The 16,874-nt window shown below is 28.2% G+C and overlaps 1 protein-coding gene across 1 annotated transcript in view; it reads left to right on the top strand.

The window, feature by feature from the left end:
- The first annotated feature begins 9,452 nt into the window (after positions 1 to 9,452).
- LOC108549010 (uncharacterized) overlaps positions 9,453 to 16,874 on the top strand; it is a 31,621-nt gene continuing 24,199 nt past the window's right edge. Inside the window, exon 1 of the mRNA XM_017902208.1 lies at positions 9,453 to 9,504. Coding sequence (XP_017757697.1) covers positions 9,472 to 9,504 — 33 coding nt within the window. The 5' untranslated portion in view covers positions 9,453 to 9,471. The remainder of the gene's footprint in view (positions 9,505 to 16,874) is intronic.

Below are 16,874 nucleotides of genomic sequence, written 5' to 3'. Positions count from 1 at the left end.
CAATATTTTCCCATTCAGATAGCAAAAAGCAATAGTTATTCTAATCCTGAAACCAGGCAAAACGCCAACAGACTCAAACAACTTCCGACCGGCACTAGCACTAATAAACACAATGTGCAAATTAATGGAGAAAATTGTTAACTACAGATCCGGTGGTTCCTTGAATATAAACAACTGATATCCAAGTTCCAAAGTGGTTTCCGGAAATTTCACTCCGCGTACAACCACTTACTAAACCTGAAGAGAACATATGTGAAGCCTTCGTCAACAAACGACATGTGACTGCCGTAGGCTTAAACACCGAGAAGGCTTACGACATGGTCTGGAAAAACCGAATTTTAAAAATCCATCAAAGCAATTTCCAATCCACCAGAATCATTCAAATCAGAACAAATAATATCCTTTCTTCCCCAAAAATCTTAGAAGATGGCGTACCACAAGGATCCGTCCTAAGCGTATTCCTATTCTTGATTGCAATAAATGACAAACCTAGTAATGGGATTATTATTCGCAGACAATCTTACTCTCGTATGTAAAGGTAAAAACCTCCATACCACCCAGACCTTACTCCAAGAAACCTTGGACAAACTATAGAAACGGGCACAGATATCAGGCTTCAAATTCTCCAGTACCAAAACAGAAACAATAACCTTTTGCAGAAAACAACCATTCGCAAACATAAAACTAACTCTCGACAACCAGTCGTTTAAAGAATCAACTTCCATCTAACTATTAGGAATCATCTTTGACTCACAAGTAACATGTAAACCCCATATCGAAAAACTCAAAACCGACAGCAACCAACGACTCAATATCCTAAAGACGATAGCCGCAAATAACTGGGAAGCAGATATAAATGTACTTCTATCAACATATAAAGCAATAGTGAGATCCAAGTTAGACTACGGCTCGATCGTCTACAACTCCGCCAATCCCAACTTATTAAAAAAACTAGAAACCATACATAACAGTGCACTTAGAATAGTAGTCAGTGCTTTCCATGTCAGCCTCATCAACGGTATTGTATATCGTCACTAGGTCGGTTTTAGTTGACGACGGTTAATGACGAATGGTTCATTAAGGAAAGTTGTGTATAATGGACTGTATTTTATATAGAACTCTCGGATAACTTTACTGATCTCTTGGATAACTATTCTGAACTCTCGGATGACTATTCTGATTTCATCTCGTGACTGCTCTGTCGATGGTTATGTAATCTTCGTCTCTATGCTGATTGGTTACGATTACTATTGGGGTTGTATCCTAGCTCCAGCGTCTTTCGGTGGTGGTGGTTGTTTAAACAATCTAGGTCCTTGTGCTTGTTATCTTGAAGGGTGATATATAGCTGCTTGTTACGGTTACCCAAGTGGTGGCTTAGGTGACAACGAGTGTAGAAAAGTCAAGGGACGTTGACAGTAAGGACATAAAGCAGAGCTTTCACTTTTAGATTTACAGTCATAAACAATGGGATGATCAGAGTGCCGAAAACGACCTTTCACGGATTAACAGGTATCTTAAGTGAAACATCGGAACCACCGTTACAGATCAGAAGAAAATTCCTAAGCATTAAATGCACAACCAAAGTCTCCACCAAACACGTTATCACACGTTATCCAAACACGTTTAAACAGAACAATCTCACCCTTCCACGAAGAAGAAAATGAAACACCCTCCTTTTCTACTACAGGATAAAGAACTATCTAAATGAACTAGACATGGAAATCCAACCTACAACGGAAAAATCCATACACAATTTACCTCCTTGGACCATTCCATTAATCGAAAGCAACACCGCATTACTTAATTACAGTCAAAGAAAAAGCAGCCCATGTATCTTAAAGTCATTATTCCTTGAGTTAGAAGAAACATTTCCAAATCACACACATATATACACAGATGGATTCCATACTACAAACGGCTCTGGATATACAATCATTGGTAATAGAATAAACAAATCAGTAAAACTCCACCCCAAAACATCCATTCTGGACTGCGAAATCAATACGGTTAAACACGCTATTGAGCTTACATCTATAGATCAAAACAAAAACTTTATTATTTTTTGCGACTCCGTAAACGCCATTTCACTACTCCAGAATCCGTGGACAAACGACCAAATCATCCAACAGTGCCAAGAATCTTACATCAAATCAATAAAAAGAAACAACACGATCATTGTAACTTGGGTTCCCTCCCGAATTGGCATTGCAGGGAATGAAAGAGCGAATAAAATGGTTAAAGAAGTGGCAAACTCAAATAATCTCAACCACCACAATAACAGCCTACCAGCAAAAACTACACTCCACATACTCAAAAAGAAAATAAATGAGAACTGGAACAAAACAAAAGGAAATACTCATCCAAACCATGACTGACAATAATAAAGAATGACTTCTTCAGAAGGAGCATCGCCTGCACCTTGCCAAGACGCAGCCAAATCAAAACTTCGAGAGTCATAATAGGACATATGAAACTCACTCACCTACACCTCCTTTACAAAGAAGATCCTCCAACCTGAGAAGCATGTAAAGTGCTCTTGACAGTGGATCACATTATCTTCAACTGCAGAAGGTACACCACAAATCGACTAAAATACAACTTAAAATCCGCTCTAAAAGATAACCTGATGGACAACAATACAACGGAGAATCTGTTACGATATCTAAAACAAACTAACCTGTATAACAGGCAATAACTTACCTAAGTCGCTAATAAACTATAAGTTGATGCGATATTAAATAACCAAATAAAAAAAGAAGAAAAAATAGTACACCTAATTCTGTTCTTACACGATAGATACGTTCCCGACGAATACGTGTAAAAAAAATTCGTGTAAAAAAATATATTGCATCTATGGAAAAATAGAGGATTGGTTCCAGTCCCAAGAAATCAGCAAAAATAATACAATAAACCATGAGTTTTCATGTTAGGATCTTAAACATTTTATTTCATAAAGATTGCACATGTATTATACAAAGTAAATTATCATTTGAAAGTGAAAAAAACATGTCACTAATTCATGAACACAAAAATTAGGCAAGATAATATGAGTTACACGTAAAAAGATTTTATTCGTTGTCACTTTCTGACAATAAACGCATACGTTTGCTTAAGACTGCAATATTATTGCTATCGTTAGAAATGTCTTGGTTATCGTCTTCGAGCTCCATTGCTGAAATTCTTTCTGTAGTCTCTTGAACAAAATTAGGATTAGCCTCCTGTGGTACCGATGTTTCAGTGGATTTAAGAACAAACTCGGTAATTAATCGTTGTGTTTGTGTTTTGGTTAGACCAAAAATTTGGGTCGATCGTGTTAAATCAAAATAAGTCGAGTAAAAAGAGAATTAAATTCTTTTCCTCATTCGTGTTAAATCAAAATCGTGTAAAAGTAGTTCGTGTAAAAACAAAATTGGGTGTATTATACGATGCATTTGATACAAATTTTGGAAAAAATGATACTGTTTGAAACATTTTCGTAAATACAGCAAAAATTGATAGTTCTTATTTATTTATTTTCTAAATCTGAGGTTATAAGCATACTTTTTAAACCAAATTCGATTTCTGCATATAAAAATATGTAAGAAATTTTTCCATTCTCAAAAAATGAAATCTGTTTTTTCCATATTTATATTATTATTTTATGGAACCTATTTTTTTACACAAGCGAGTGGAATTTATAAAAAAATTGTTGAAAATTGAGGGTGATATCTTTTCATTTTATTAAGGAAGGAATATACTATATGGTGACGTATGCAATATTTGTCGTATATATTATACTAGTTACAAGAAACACTAAAAATTGTAAGGCATGCTCTTATTTTGTTTCATACCGTGTAAATACGAACCTTTAACTTGGTCTTGGCTACCTTAGCATCTAACATAAGTCACACACCTAATGGGATAGTTTTATTAATGAATCCATTAACTAATTGGAACGAAACCTTTCCCTTTACTATCTCTTTTCCTTTCAAAGTCTACAGAAGCAAAGAACAAAAATGGAGAGCCCATTTCTCTTCCATGTTGATACTTATTCTTAGTTTCATTTGCGTCTTACACCAAAAAGTTGTTCAGTGCTGCAAAACTCAGATTTAGAAGCCTTTCGATAACTTTCTCCCCTTCAAAAAGGATAGTCATTCTTCCATAAATTCCTAATTCTAACAAAATATAAAATAGTAAATTCATACAGCCAGTGGATGTAACAGGAACTCAAGAATCAAGTGATCACTGAATATTTAAGTATACTTTCTAGCCCTCTGGGCAATGTGGCCAGTAAATCTATCAGCTTTAAGATCTCAACACTCACTTTTTACTTCTAGTTTAATCGCATAATTTTCCACTTTTCCAAAACTTCATCCTTCGGTTGTCAGTTACACGAGTTGAAAAAGCTGTCGGTAAAGTATGCAACGTCGAATACTGATTGATAAAGAGAAGCCAGAACGAGAGATAGAGATAAAATTTCAATTCAAAATTCAAATAATCGTTCAAAAACTTAATAAATAATGTTTGTGGAATTACGAGAAGATCTTGCAGTAACAACACCCTTTAGTTTCGTTGTTATATTTAACAAGAATTGATAATTCGCCAGAAACATAATAGCTACATAATGATTTATAAGAAACGGGAATTGTTGCCCAATCTGAGCAAATTTTTAGGTTTAATTGATTGATTGTGTTAATGAAAAGAGATTTAAATAGCACTACATCGAGTCAAGCATGATCGAAGAGAATTAGCGAACACATCACTGTCACCTAAATCAATTTGAACAAAATGGTGGCCGTTGATTGAAGTAACGGTATTTTATGACACACACTTGAATGATCTGATAAAGGAAGTAATTAAATCTCTCAATGGAGATGATGTGGCTGTAATTAAATTAATTAACGTCTGCTATACCTGGCGTTTAATGTTTACAAAAACGTAATTTAAAACTTTTACAGTTAATAGAAGGAAATTAAAAATGATTTAAATGCTATTGACCGATCATATTAATATATAATAACTATTGAATAATTCCGAAGGTATTCCGAATATAAGAGAAATCATTATATTGAAATGGAATATGGTTTGGAAGAGAAATTCCGGTTTTAATTTGAAAAGTGAAATTGAAAAGTGAAATTCGAAGAAGAGAAATTGTTGAGAGGTAAACTAGAGATAAACTTAAATAAGCTCAATGTAAATAAATCACCTTACAGAAAGTTCATTTTCCGTTGAAAAATTGATTTTAATCGATTGTTAGGATCATTGATATTTTATGAACGAATTATATAAACGTCAGAACGTGAGGATAATGAAAGACGGAAAGAAGCCATGGAATAAAAGACAATCGCAGATCGAATAACGATGCTAATCAATGACACGTACAAATGCCTCGTAAATCATACTTTTCAATGCCTTTTTAACAGCGATGATTGTCGCGAAAGACGGTTAGTATAACGGTTAGTATTAAGGTAGTAGAAATAATGCAAATAGCGCATTGCAATTTATATTACAATGTCCAAATAATATAATCTCTATTTTAATTTAGAAAATCGTAATAATTTTGACAGTTTGAAATAAGAAATACTTGAATATATATAAATAATAAAAAGAAATACGAGGTACTATAATTTCTGTAAAACATTTTTGATCAAATTTCTTGTAAGATTTATCGATAACACTAATAAATTCTCATTACGTGTCGTATTAGGTTGATCATATGCTTTAGGGGTGCCATGTTAAAGCACGGAAGACATCCGTAGTTATTATCTTACACATGATCTATTTATGCTATTTTAGTAAAAAGGGCTTTAATTTTGCTGAAAAATATTAAAATAAAAAAAGTAATTTAGCATAAAAAGGATGTGCCTATGTTTTTAGTATAATTGGATTAAATCAGTCACACTTACAAGTGTTTAAAATTATAATAGAATTAATAGTAATATTTATTTCTAAAACTACTCTTTTCATAATACACATCCACACATAGATAAGACACATTTTCATATATGGAATGAAATGACACAAGTATGGAAGTAGTACTCATACGTGATTCATATTTTACGACTTTTAAACCTTTTTACGAAACATTTAGTATATGTTATACATAGCGAAGAAAGCACGTGGGCATGGGTATAACTACCACTTATATAACTACCACTCTGGTGATAGATTCCTTGAGTTACACGGGTCTAGGTAAATGTAAAATGCGAGCAAGGACAAAGTGAAGGCAACGTGGAGCGTGGCAATGGAATTCTCACTCTGCCCAGAATAAGGATGACGTAATTTCATTCAGCTGTGTATTATAATTTGCGAACTTACTATTACATAATAATAATTAAATGTACTACTAACAACGGAATAATTTCGCATAGTATCTTTTATATGCATAATACCTTGTGATATAACGAGATATTTGTTTCCATATCAATTATTTTGGATAACAATTTACATTATTTTATCATTTAAAAATGACTAATTTTGGTAAAATATTCTTAACATAAATGTTTCATCAAAATTGAGAAGTTCGTAATATCTGTAGCATGTGTTTCATTTGTTTTTATTAAATATCAGTAAGATATTTTTAGTTATTATATATACAAAAATTAAGTATTTCATCATAATGTGTATGAATGATATAAACCTATGTTGACACGGATATTTATAGAAGCATTTCGAAATGTATACATATATGAAACAAAATATGCAAAAAACATTATTATTATTACCATTGGTTACAATTTTATATAAATACAGAACTGAGTTATTACTATGAAGGTTTCTTTTACTTTAAATACTTTACTCAATTACACATTAGCAATATATACATCTCTGTATACATTAATATTACAATTATATTTACTAAATATTGATTAATATACATTTATAAAGATAAGCGAATAATTTTTAAGACTAGACTTAATAAGTGATTTGTCAAATATGAAACTTATTAATTCATTTATATAAAACAAATATAATATTTTTAACTTTTAATTTTTTGCTGATGTTAAAAAACAAATTTTGAAATATATATGTATCTTTCTTTTAAACGTTATCTTTTAATGACTATTTTTCTAAGTAGAAAAAAATTAAAATAAAATTTAATTTCTTTATAAACTCGTAATGTTATACGCTCAGTGAATTGTACAATAATAAAAATTGTATATTTCTAGTTAAAAAATTCTTCAAATATACTTTTATATAAATAAATTTAAATAAATTCGGGTTAACTGAAATAAATATTTATATTTATATTCAATTAGCGATGTGTCGTATGGTACAATAATTTTCAAAAGTCTGTATCATTATAAGAGAATGCGGATATGCTTTAGAATATTCCGTGACGATATGAAAACTAGCAAACTGAAACACATGTTCTTCAGTATTTACTTTAATTCAACATATTTTTTAACCTAACATAATCTAACCTAACCTCAACCATGCACAATATAAATTTGAGTTAAAACTGTGTAGAGCTTACTTTTAAGTAAGGTTAGGTTTTTGTTTATAATCCGTTCAAAGAGACGAGATACCATAAGCGAGATACGTTAACGTCTGTCACGTGACTTGCAGTTATTGGTCCATTTTCTCGAGCTCCAGGGACGACTTGCTCAGTTATTGAGGGTTCCTGAGGTATTTCTTAATGTTACTTATGGTATATTATGGTCTTCTTCTTTTTGCTTGTACCACTGGGTCCACTTAATCATCGATATTTGGATCTGAACACTGCGAAGGTGACTCTGATCTGATCACGCATTAACCACGTACATTCTACCTCGTTTCGTTGGACGAACTGTAGCAATTTAGTACTTTATATTTCTTGAATAATGTTCAACTTGTCGACAATAAGCATTACGATATCGATGAATAATGCGATAGTAGATTTCCTCGTTTATGATTTCATCACTAAAATACTTCAGTGTCGATATCGAAAAACACTTGTGTCTCGCATGATTATAGTAAAATCTATAGCAAATGCAATATATAGTAAACTTGAGAACCGAGTGAATCATCGATTTATCGGAAATTAAGTCTTTTCTAATAGTTATCACTAGATGACGTCCTAGGACAGGGTGACAGTCGAAACGAGTTCAAACATAACCTCATTTGGACTATTCTTACGCTTTTACACGATGAAGAAAAATAATTTGATTTGAAGATAACTTTAAATTGTAAGAGAATATACACTTATATAGACACACGTTAATATTTTTCGAAAAGAAGTGGAGAATCTTTCAAATGTAAAAATAGACAAAAATTTTGTTTAGATACAGAGTATTTCAAAAATAGGGTATGAAGCTTATAGTAAATTTGTAGACTATTAGTTTGAAATTATATTAGACTTGGATGGTACATCGACATAATTATTACTAATGCAAGAAATGTTACTTATACACGAGTACTGGCAACACTACGTCCAACTACAATTTTATATCGAAATAAGACGGTGCATTGAATACCTTTTACAAATTTGGAAACAAATTTTAGTGTCCTTAATGCTGATTAAACATGTTTTATTCAAATCAGTAACTATTATTAGAATCTTAATACTCTCCCGAATTTTTAAGTTCAATTTGATAAATTAAGGAACTTCATTTGTATTTTTGTAACATTATAATATTATTATAAATATAAAATCTTACAGTTGGATTGAAAATTTATATTACTCTATATAATACAAATATTGTTTTTATATGTATACCTTAGTCTTTAGAGTCATATATTCGGTAGAATAAAGAAAACTATCTACTTTTGCAACTCTAAGATATTTATTCGCACTAAAATTTATAAGATGAATTTAAATATCGTTACTTAAACATAACCTTATCGCATTTGTATGTTCATTTGTTATTTAGAATTGCGTTCGCCAAAATAAAGTTGTTTACCAAAGAATAATGTAAGGATATCATAGAACAATAAAATAAACTGCATTCATTTTTATTTTCAGTTTCCATTAAAATCGTAATATCTTCACACAATGATACTAATACTGTAAATTACATTCAATAGAAACAAATTTATTTGAAAAGACTACTTCACATTTTTGACATATATTTATGTACATTCTTCTATTTAAAAATTTATAAATCTACTTAAAAAAATTTTTGTTTCATTTTACAGCACTTTTTCAGTGGTATCTTTTTGAAGTAACGAAACAAAGATCTGTAAACAACGCAGAGATAGAGAATTTTACCGTACAGAATTGTTTGGCTATGTACCGTTGTGTTATAAACATATGTGAAATACACAACGATATTATAATCCGTAAAGGAGAATTGCGAAGGCGTAAGTCCGGTCTGCTCTCCCAAGTACGGATACGTAGGTTTGTTCACGTAGGCTTTTAACTGTGATTCAACTTCAACTTGGCTGCTGTGGATCAGTAAGCGTTTGTGATTAGACTCGAGAGGTTTGCTTTCTATACCTTTACAAATAAGAATTAAAATAAGTATTTTAATTTTTAATACATACTATCGACGTTCGCTCTACCCATTGAAAATGCTAAGAATGCAGTTGTTATTGTATCTTGTGGTAAGTATTTTGTGCCAATAATTTCTTCATTCACAGTATATATATCTATTCATAAAATCTCTTATTTTCATAAGTGTTATTTCTATTCTTAACATTCTGGACATCTTTACAATTGAAAAATGGAAATAAAAAAAATTGAAAATGCAATATTCTTTTTATAAAAATGATGTTTACATAAGTGTCAATGCTCTATACCTAACTTCGATATCATAGTTTTATATTCTCCTTCGATAACAAAATATTAAATTAAAATATTCTAAAATTTAAATTTGTGTTAAAATTTGCGGATATTTGAAATTTTCATTTTAATCCAATATGGGTATACTGAATGACGTCATTATCTTTACACCACTTATATTGCTGATGAAGTTTATTCAACAATAATATATTGTCAATGATTAAGTCATTTTTAGGATCACTTATTGTCAAGTAAATTACCTATTGTTGAAAATATTTCGAATTTATTTATCCGTTTACTAAAATTAAATATATTATCCAGCTTAACAATATCAATATCAATATCGATATTAGCAATATCAATATATAGTATTTCTATTATTTTTATATTTAAATAGTTTTCGTAAGATGTCGTTCTTATTTTTTACAGATAAAAGATTATATTTTTATTGTCGTTTATTTCTGATACGACTATATTGTAATAATTTATTTATTTGTGCCGGTAGTTATGAAAGTGATGTAAGTCAAAAATCTAAAAGAAATTAATTTTTTACTTATTTTATGTTACATCTATTTATCTTACAATAATGTAAAAGTTAGATTTCGCGTTATAATTAACTTTTTAATTTACCTAAACTCGATATTTGTGATATGATACATAATAATATAATAATAAATAGTAATAAACAATAAATCTTATATGATGAACAATAATAATTCAAATAAATCTAATAAATAATAAATTCTATGTATTTAGTAATAATTCTTGGTTTTGAATTTACTATTACCGTGTACACTTTTATTTTTATATATTATTTTTATATATTTGTGTATACTTTTATAATACACGAAAATACAACTGCTACTAGTACTTTTGCTAGTACCATAAATGCTTGTACTTCGTCTAATATTATTTGTTTTCCTAATAATTCAGTACAAACCATGCGGATATATACTTCATTCATTTTGTTCTTTATTTATAACCATTTTACAATGTTAAGTCAGATATTCAATGCAAATTACGGACCAGTCATGGCCAGCTCAAATAGTAGTAGTAATAACATTTAATCTTATCTTAATTACATCTTTAATTTTATTGTACGAAAGTTATATAATTCTAATTTATAATACTGGAGACATGAAAACGTATTGAATATACAATTTCAACGTTAACCTCTATGAACAAATAACTCTGCAACATCTTCAAGCAAGATGATAAACTAACATCTTAAGCCTATTTGATATCTAGAAATTTTGTAATATACATATACTTATTTCTTATTAATCATACTTAAACTATAGGAATTTTGTAATATGTATTCGTTACAGTAATTTCTATTTTTTGATATCCAAATTATACTGAAATCATGGATATTTTCTTACATTTATTCATTACAGAGTGATTTTTATTATTTAGTACCCCAATCATATACTGAAATCATAGAAATTTTATACTATATAATATTCATCACCGTGATTTTTATTTTTTATTACTAAAACTATAGAAATTCTAGAACATGTATTTATTATAATAGGTTCTACATTTTACTGATACTATATATAAACGATGATACTGATACTGATACTGATACTTTATTGATACTATAAAACTTTATAGCATATATATATTACAATAGTCTTTATCTTTAATTGTATACTGAAACCATAAATCTTTATAATAAATATTATAATATTCCATACAATATCTTTCATTTCGTGGTACCAATATATAGATATTTTATAATACTATTCGTTACAATGGTTTTTATTTTTTCAATTCGTAACCAAATCCTATCGAAATTATAGTAATATCAAAATATGTGTTCAATATAGTTTTCACTGAATATCTTTTATGCCGAAATCATCGATCACTGAGAAATATTCCAATCCATAAAAAGGATAACAGCTTTTGCGACTGACCTCAATGGCATAACGGTACTGTGTATCCCAAAGTCTGAATAGTATGTGGGTTTCCTATACTACTTCGATCATATATCAAAATTGTTCATTCCTCTATTCTGTGACTACTTTTAGCCATTTTTTCTGCACATGTCAGTGGAAATTTTCTTCTATTCGATATTCCAAATGTTTCGTAACCATATAATGATCAGGTTTCAATTAATATAGTATTTGAGGTAATCTTCAATCTGTAGAACTACTTTCACGTTTCTAACTAGAGCCACTGATAGGAAATGAAATAATACAGATTAGAGAAACATAAAAGAAGACGAATTACTTTTTCGAGAAGCATTTAAATTCTAATACGTTATTCAAAATACAGTATAATAGACAGTGACAAAGTTAAATGGTATATTGTAGATTAGAAGGAGATACTTCAACAATATTTTCTAATTAATTTTCTATCCTTTTACTTTTTATTATGATTTACTTATTTATAAATAAATTCTATTACGTAGCTTTAGAACAGTATGGGTTCGAATAAAAATTTTGAACAAAAATAATGACTCTAGTAAGTGATACAAATTACAAGTATTGATCAAATATGTGTAACGACAAACATACGAAAACAGTAATATATCAAAATTAAATAATTATTTTCATTTCAATATTTTATATTTCTGTTTTCAACTTTAACTTCCTTAACATTATGTAATTTTTGAGTTACATGCTTATGTATCAATATTTCTTAATTTCCATTTTATTTAAATAAATAATTAATTAATTAGTATATTTGCTTATTTATCGATCAATCGATATTTAAACTTCAAAATACTGCTATTTTTTCAATTTTCGAAATTTCTTTGTTTTGGTGGTTCATGCTATACCTGTATATATACCAATTAAGATACTTTTCGTTTTCGTTTTCAATAACCAGATGCTTCGGAATCGCGTCAGCCATTCGAGGCTATATAATTTCCACAATTTTCATTAATTTCGTTAAAAACAAATTATAAGTATTCTTTAATTCTTTAAGTATAAATAAATTTAAGTACGAAAACTGCATGTCAATATGTATTAAAAATCCCCAAAAAGTCGATTTTTATAGGCCGGATTACAACAATAGCTCCTTAGGAAATATTAACGCAAATTAAAAATAAAGACATATTAATACATGCTTATGGGAATATACAAATATGTCGTATATTTTAAACATATTATTTTCGAACCATTGTGCATTAGCATTAAATAATTGTCTCTCAACGTTCCCATAGAATGAATAGGATAATAAACTAGGTAGCACTAGGAAATATTTGAGGCTAAAGCCTAGCATACAGGCGAATATTAGAATGTTGGACAATATGTATTTTCACAGAATGACTGAGATCGTGTTTGTGATTTTATCTATTTCCTGGCAATTGTTTGTTCTTACCAGTAATGAGAAGTTTTCTCAGTGTTGCCTTTTGTTTTCTTCATAAATAGATAGCAGACAGAAGAAAAAGAATTCTGGCCCTTGTACGCCTCATGAAACGCTTGACAAGATTGTTCGATCGTCATATTGAGAATTGTAATTGTTATCGAATAATACGAGGATTGTTTATTACGAAATAATAATAGTAGTGGTAGTCAGTATAAACTGTACATCAAATTGCTATATACTATTATTGTGACGTTTTGTGAACTTATGCGATATTTAGAATGTTTTACTGGAATACTTCACGTAAAATGAGTAATAAGTTTGACTGTATAGAATATCTGTAATTTGGAACTATAATTAGAAATTTTATCATACCCCTTAATTTGCTTATTTGAATTTAATAGATTAATACTAAAACATTAAATAGTTTCATGATAATTTTTATTAAATATCAGTTTAATTGTACTAATTATTTAGAAATTCATAATTGTATACTAATTTAACCTAAATTATATCTTTTAATAATCAAATCATAGTTATAAATTTCATTTTAGTTTTTATTTTAATATACTTTATCAATTTATTACACTAAATTTATTTATTTGAATTTAATAAATTGATATCGAAATAATATTTATAAATTAACAGCAATTACAGGTTTAATTTTAGTTTTTATTTTAATATGATTTATCAGTTCATTTATTATTTATTTGAATTTACCATATTAATATAACATACGTTAAATGATTTTATGTCTTTAAATCGGTAGAATTTAAAAGAACGTATGAAATTTTGCAAATGAAGCTTTTTCATAAAATCAAATAAATCTTATAATATTTTTTTATAAATTTTGGCTTACTTTGTTAATAAATTCTAATCATCTGTATTAACTAAAACATATCCAACATTTCAATATACAATACAATGTTCATTTTTTGAAGTTTTCAAATTGTGTGGCTTTTTATTATTATTGCTATAACAATACTATTTACTATTTATCTATGTAATACAATATGAAATATTAAAGAAACGAATAATATATGTAAATGAATAATATAAAAATAAATAAAATAAAATATGTAAGAAATTTATTTCAAAATTCTTACTTTCAAAATTACAAAATAATTGATCGAAAAATTATGTTACGTTCCTTAATAGATTCTTTTTTTATTTACACTACTTAATAGATAGAATTTAACTACTAGGAAATTATTTTTATAATTTGAAATTATAAGATAAAAAGTAATTTACTACAAAATCCTTATCATGAATAGAACAATGATGGAAACAATTTTTGCGTTATTCCTACTATTCAATTGATAGAATTTAAATACAGACAAAATGAAACTAATATTTTCCAATAAATATAAATATTTAAAACAAAATGGGAATTAATTTGAATATTATACTTTCTACGAAATGATACAAATGATTAAGAACCGACAGTAATAAAAATCAAATGCTATAAAAAAAAGAGAAAATTGGAACATGTGAAACATTAACATGATACACGTATAAAAGTTTCACTGACAAAGATGACGCTCTGTGTACACACACACAATCGCGGTAATTCAACATGTACAAGTGTCTTGACTCGTAAAAGTGAAAGCGATGCAAACGAAGGAGAAAATATGATCGTGAAACTCGACCAATTGATCGCTATAAAAAGATAAATTGGGCTTTCTTACGTGTGATTCTGATAACATGGTTCAACTTTCATTATCTGAAATTTTATATCACGAAAGAACGCTAAATCTTTACGAGTAAACGTCATTACTCGAGTGAACGTACATAGTTATTTATGTAATTTCTTGATAGAAGTCAAATTCCGAAAATTGATACTCCAAACTCATGTCGATAAAATAAATTAATAACCTGAAATTTTGAGTAATAATTTCATGACTCTATAACAATGTATGTACTTAAAAGGAACATGTAATTCTTGATACTCGATAAAGCATGTTTCTTTATATGAGCATTGTGTATCTAGGAAATTATTCTGCAATTAATTTTAAAATGATCATAAAACTCGTAAGTCGAAATGAAACCACAGGTCACCTCTGACATTCTTTCTTTCAGCATACATACTTTTACGTTTGACTATAATATTATTTCATTTCTTGAATACAAATTTCGAAATAAAAATTATGCAACTCGAATATTTTCCAGTCGTTATATTTTGTTTAATTAAAAATTATATTAATAATTATTATTTATCGAATCATTATTTAAATACTTAATTAATTATAACTATTATATAATGTAATAATTATTAATAGGAAGATAGCAATTGGTATTTATGTAATTATTAATAAGAAAATAACAGTTATTGTTTATGTAATTATCAATTTAGTGGTAATTAATTATTAATAATCTGTTTAATAGTAATTATTAATAGTTAATTATTGATTATCAATTATATAATAATTACAATCTTTACATAATATAACATACCATAATAATAATTAGCTATTTATGTTCATATAAGATTATTTATTCTATCTATATTATTATATTGTTTTATGTGATTTACTATATTATTAGAATTGGTGGAACTATTTTATTACATACCATACATAAAATTATGAAATTTTTCCAACAAATATATTAAAATCATCACTTATTTCAAAATACGCTTTCAAATGTTGAAGTAGTATGTATACGTGTTTACGACGAACCTATCTAACTGATAATTAGACACGTCACGATCGATTTTTATTCAATAGCAATCCGAACTTCCTGCACAGAAATATTTATAATGTCTCAGGTGACCCTGACCAAACTAAGTACAATGCTATTAAATCATTCATGTAATCTAACACTCGGATGCACGTAACCACGTCATTCCGATACAATAGTTGTTATACATCAATTCGTTTCTTAGAGTGCATTACATTTCCTACTTATTTTTCCTCTTCGTTACGGAATAACAAAGACAAAATTACTGCAATAAAATGTCGCTTCAACACGTTCATGAGCATACACATAAATAAAATTGTATAGATTGAATTGTATACGTTGAATGAATAAATAAATTAACACACAAAGGAAAAAATATATTTACTCCAATAGAATGCTGAATATCAAAGTAAATTTAATATAGTCTTTATTGTATTATAATTAAACATTCTATGGTTGTCTAAAATATTGTCGAATCTCTTAACATTTACATATCGAAGAAGTATCGGTATAAAAATATTTTTGAAAATAGCAACGGACTACAACCATAAAATGTAACAGATATAAATATTATATCGATGAAATATCCAAAATTACAAACAATTTTACGTTTGTAATATTTAGAAGTTCATAATAAACTAAAAAAAACAACATATACAATTACATATTAATTAGTTTTAACAAATTTTCTAGAATATTAATACACACATATTCATTTATTTATTTGATTTCTAAATGATCAGCAATATAATAATATATATAATAATAAAAAGTAAATTATAAAATATGGATAATTTAAAAAATCTAAAATGTCATTAATTTTATAGACACAGTAACAAATGAGACAATAATATGCATAATAAGATATAGTTTATAAAAGATATATAATTTACAAAGGTTTAAAATGTCACCAAGAGTCAGTGTACATGACAATAACATGACAAAATATACGTTATAAAATATGTATAATTTAGAAAAATCGAAAATATTGGTAATTTTGTAGAGACAGTGACAAAACAGTCAAAATCGCCATATTGGTATTCAGAATGATAAATGTACTTCTTTATTTTCTACCAGCTGCAGAATATGAGAAATTAGCTATTATCCTTAAATAGAAAATGAGGTGAAGATGACTTTGTGCGGGAAAAACAGCGGCAGTTCCTTGAAAAAGTAGGGGAACGATCGTAAAGGAAAGAGT

The sequence above is a fragment of the Eufriesea mexicana genome, unplaced genomic scaffold, assembly GCF_001483705.2.
Source record: "Eufriesea mexicana isolate 0111107269 unplaced genomic scaffold, ASM148370v2 scaffold1809, whole genome shotgun sequence".
Classification (NCBI taxonomy): Eukaryota; Metazoa; Arthropoda; class Insecta; order Hymenoptera; family Apidae; genus Eufriesea; species Eufriesea mexicana.
The sequence above is the reverse complement of the archived record's forward strand: the minus strand, read 5'-3'. Positions and strand labels throughout refer to the sequence as shown.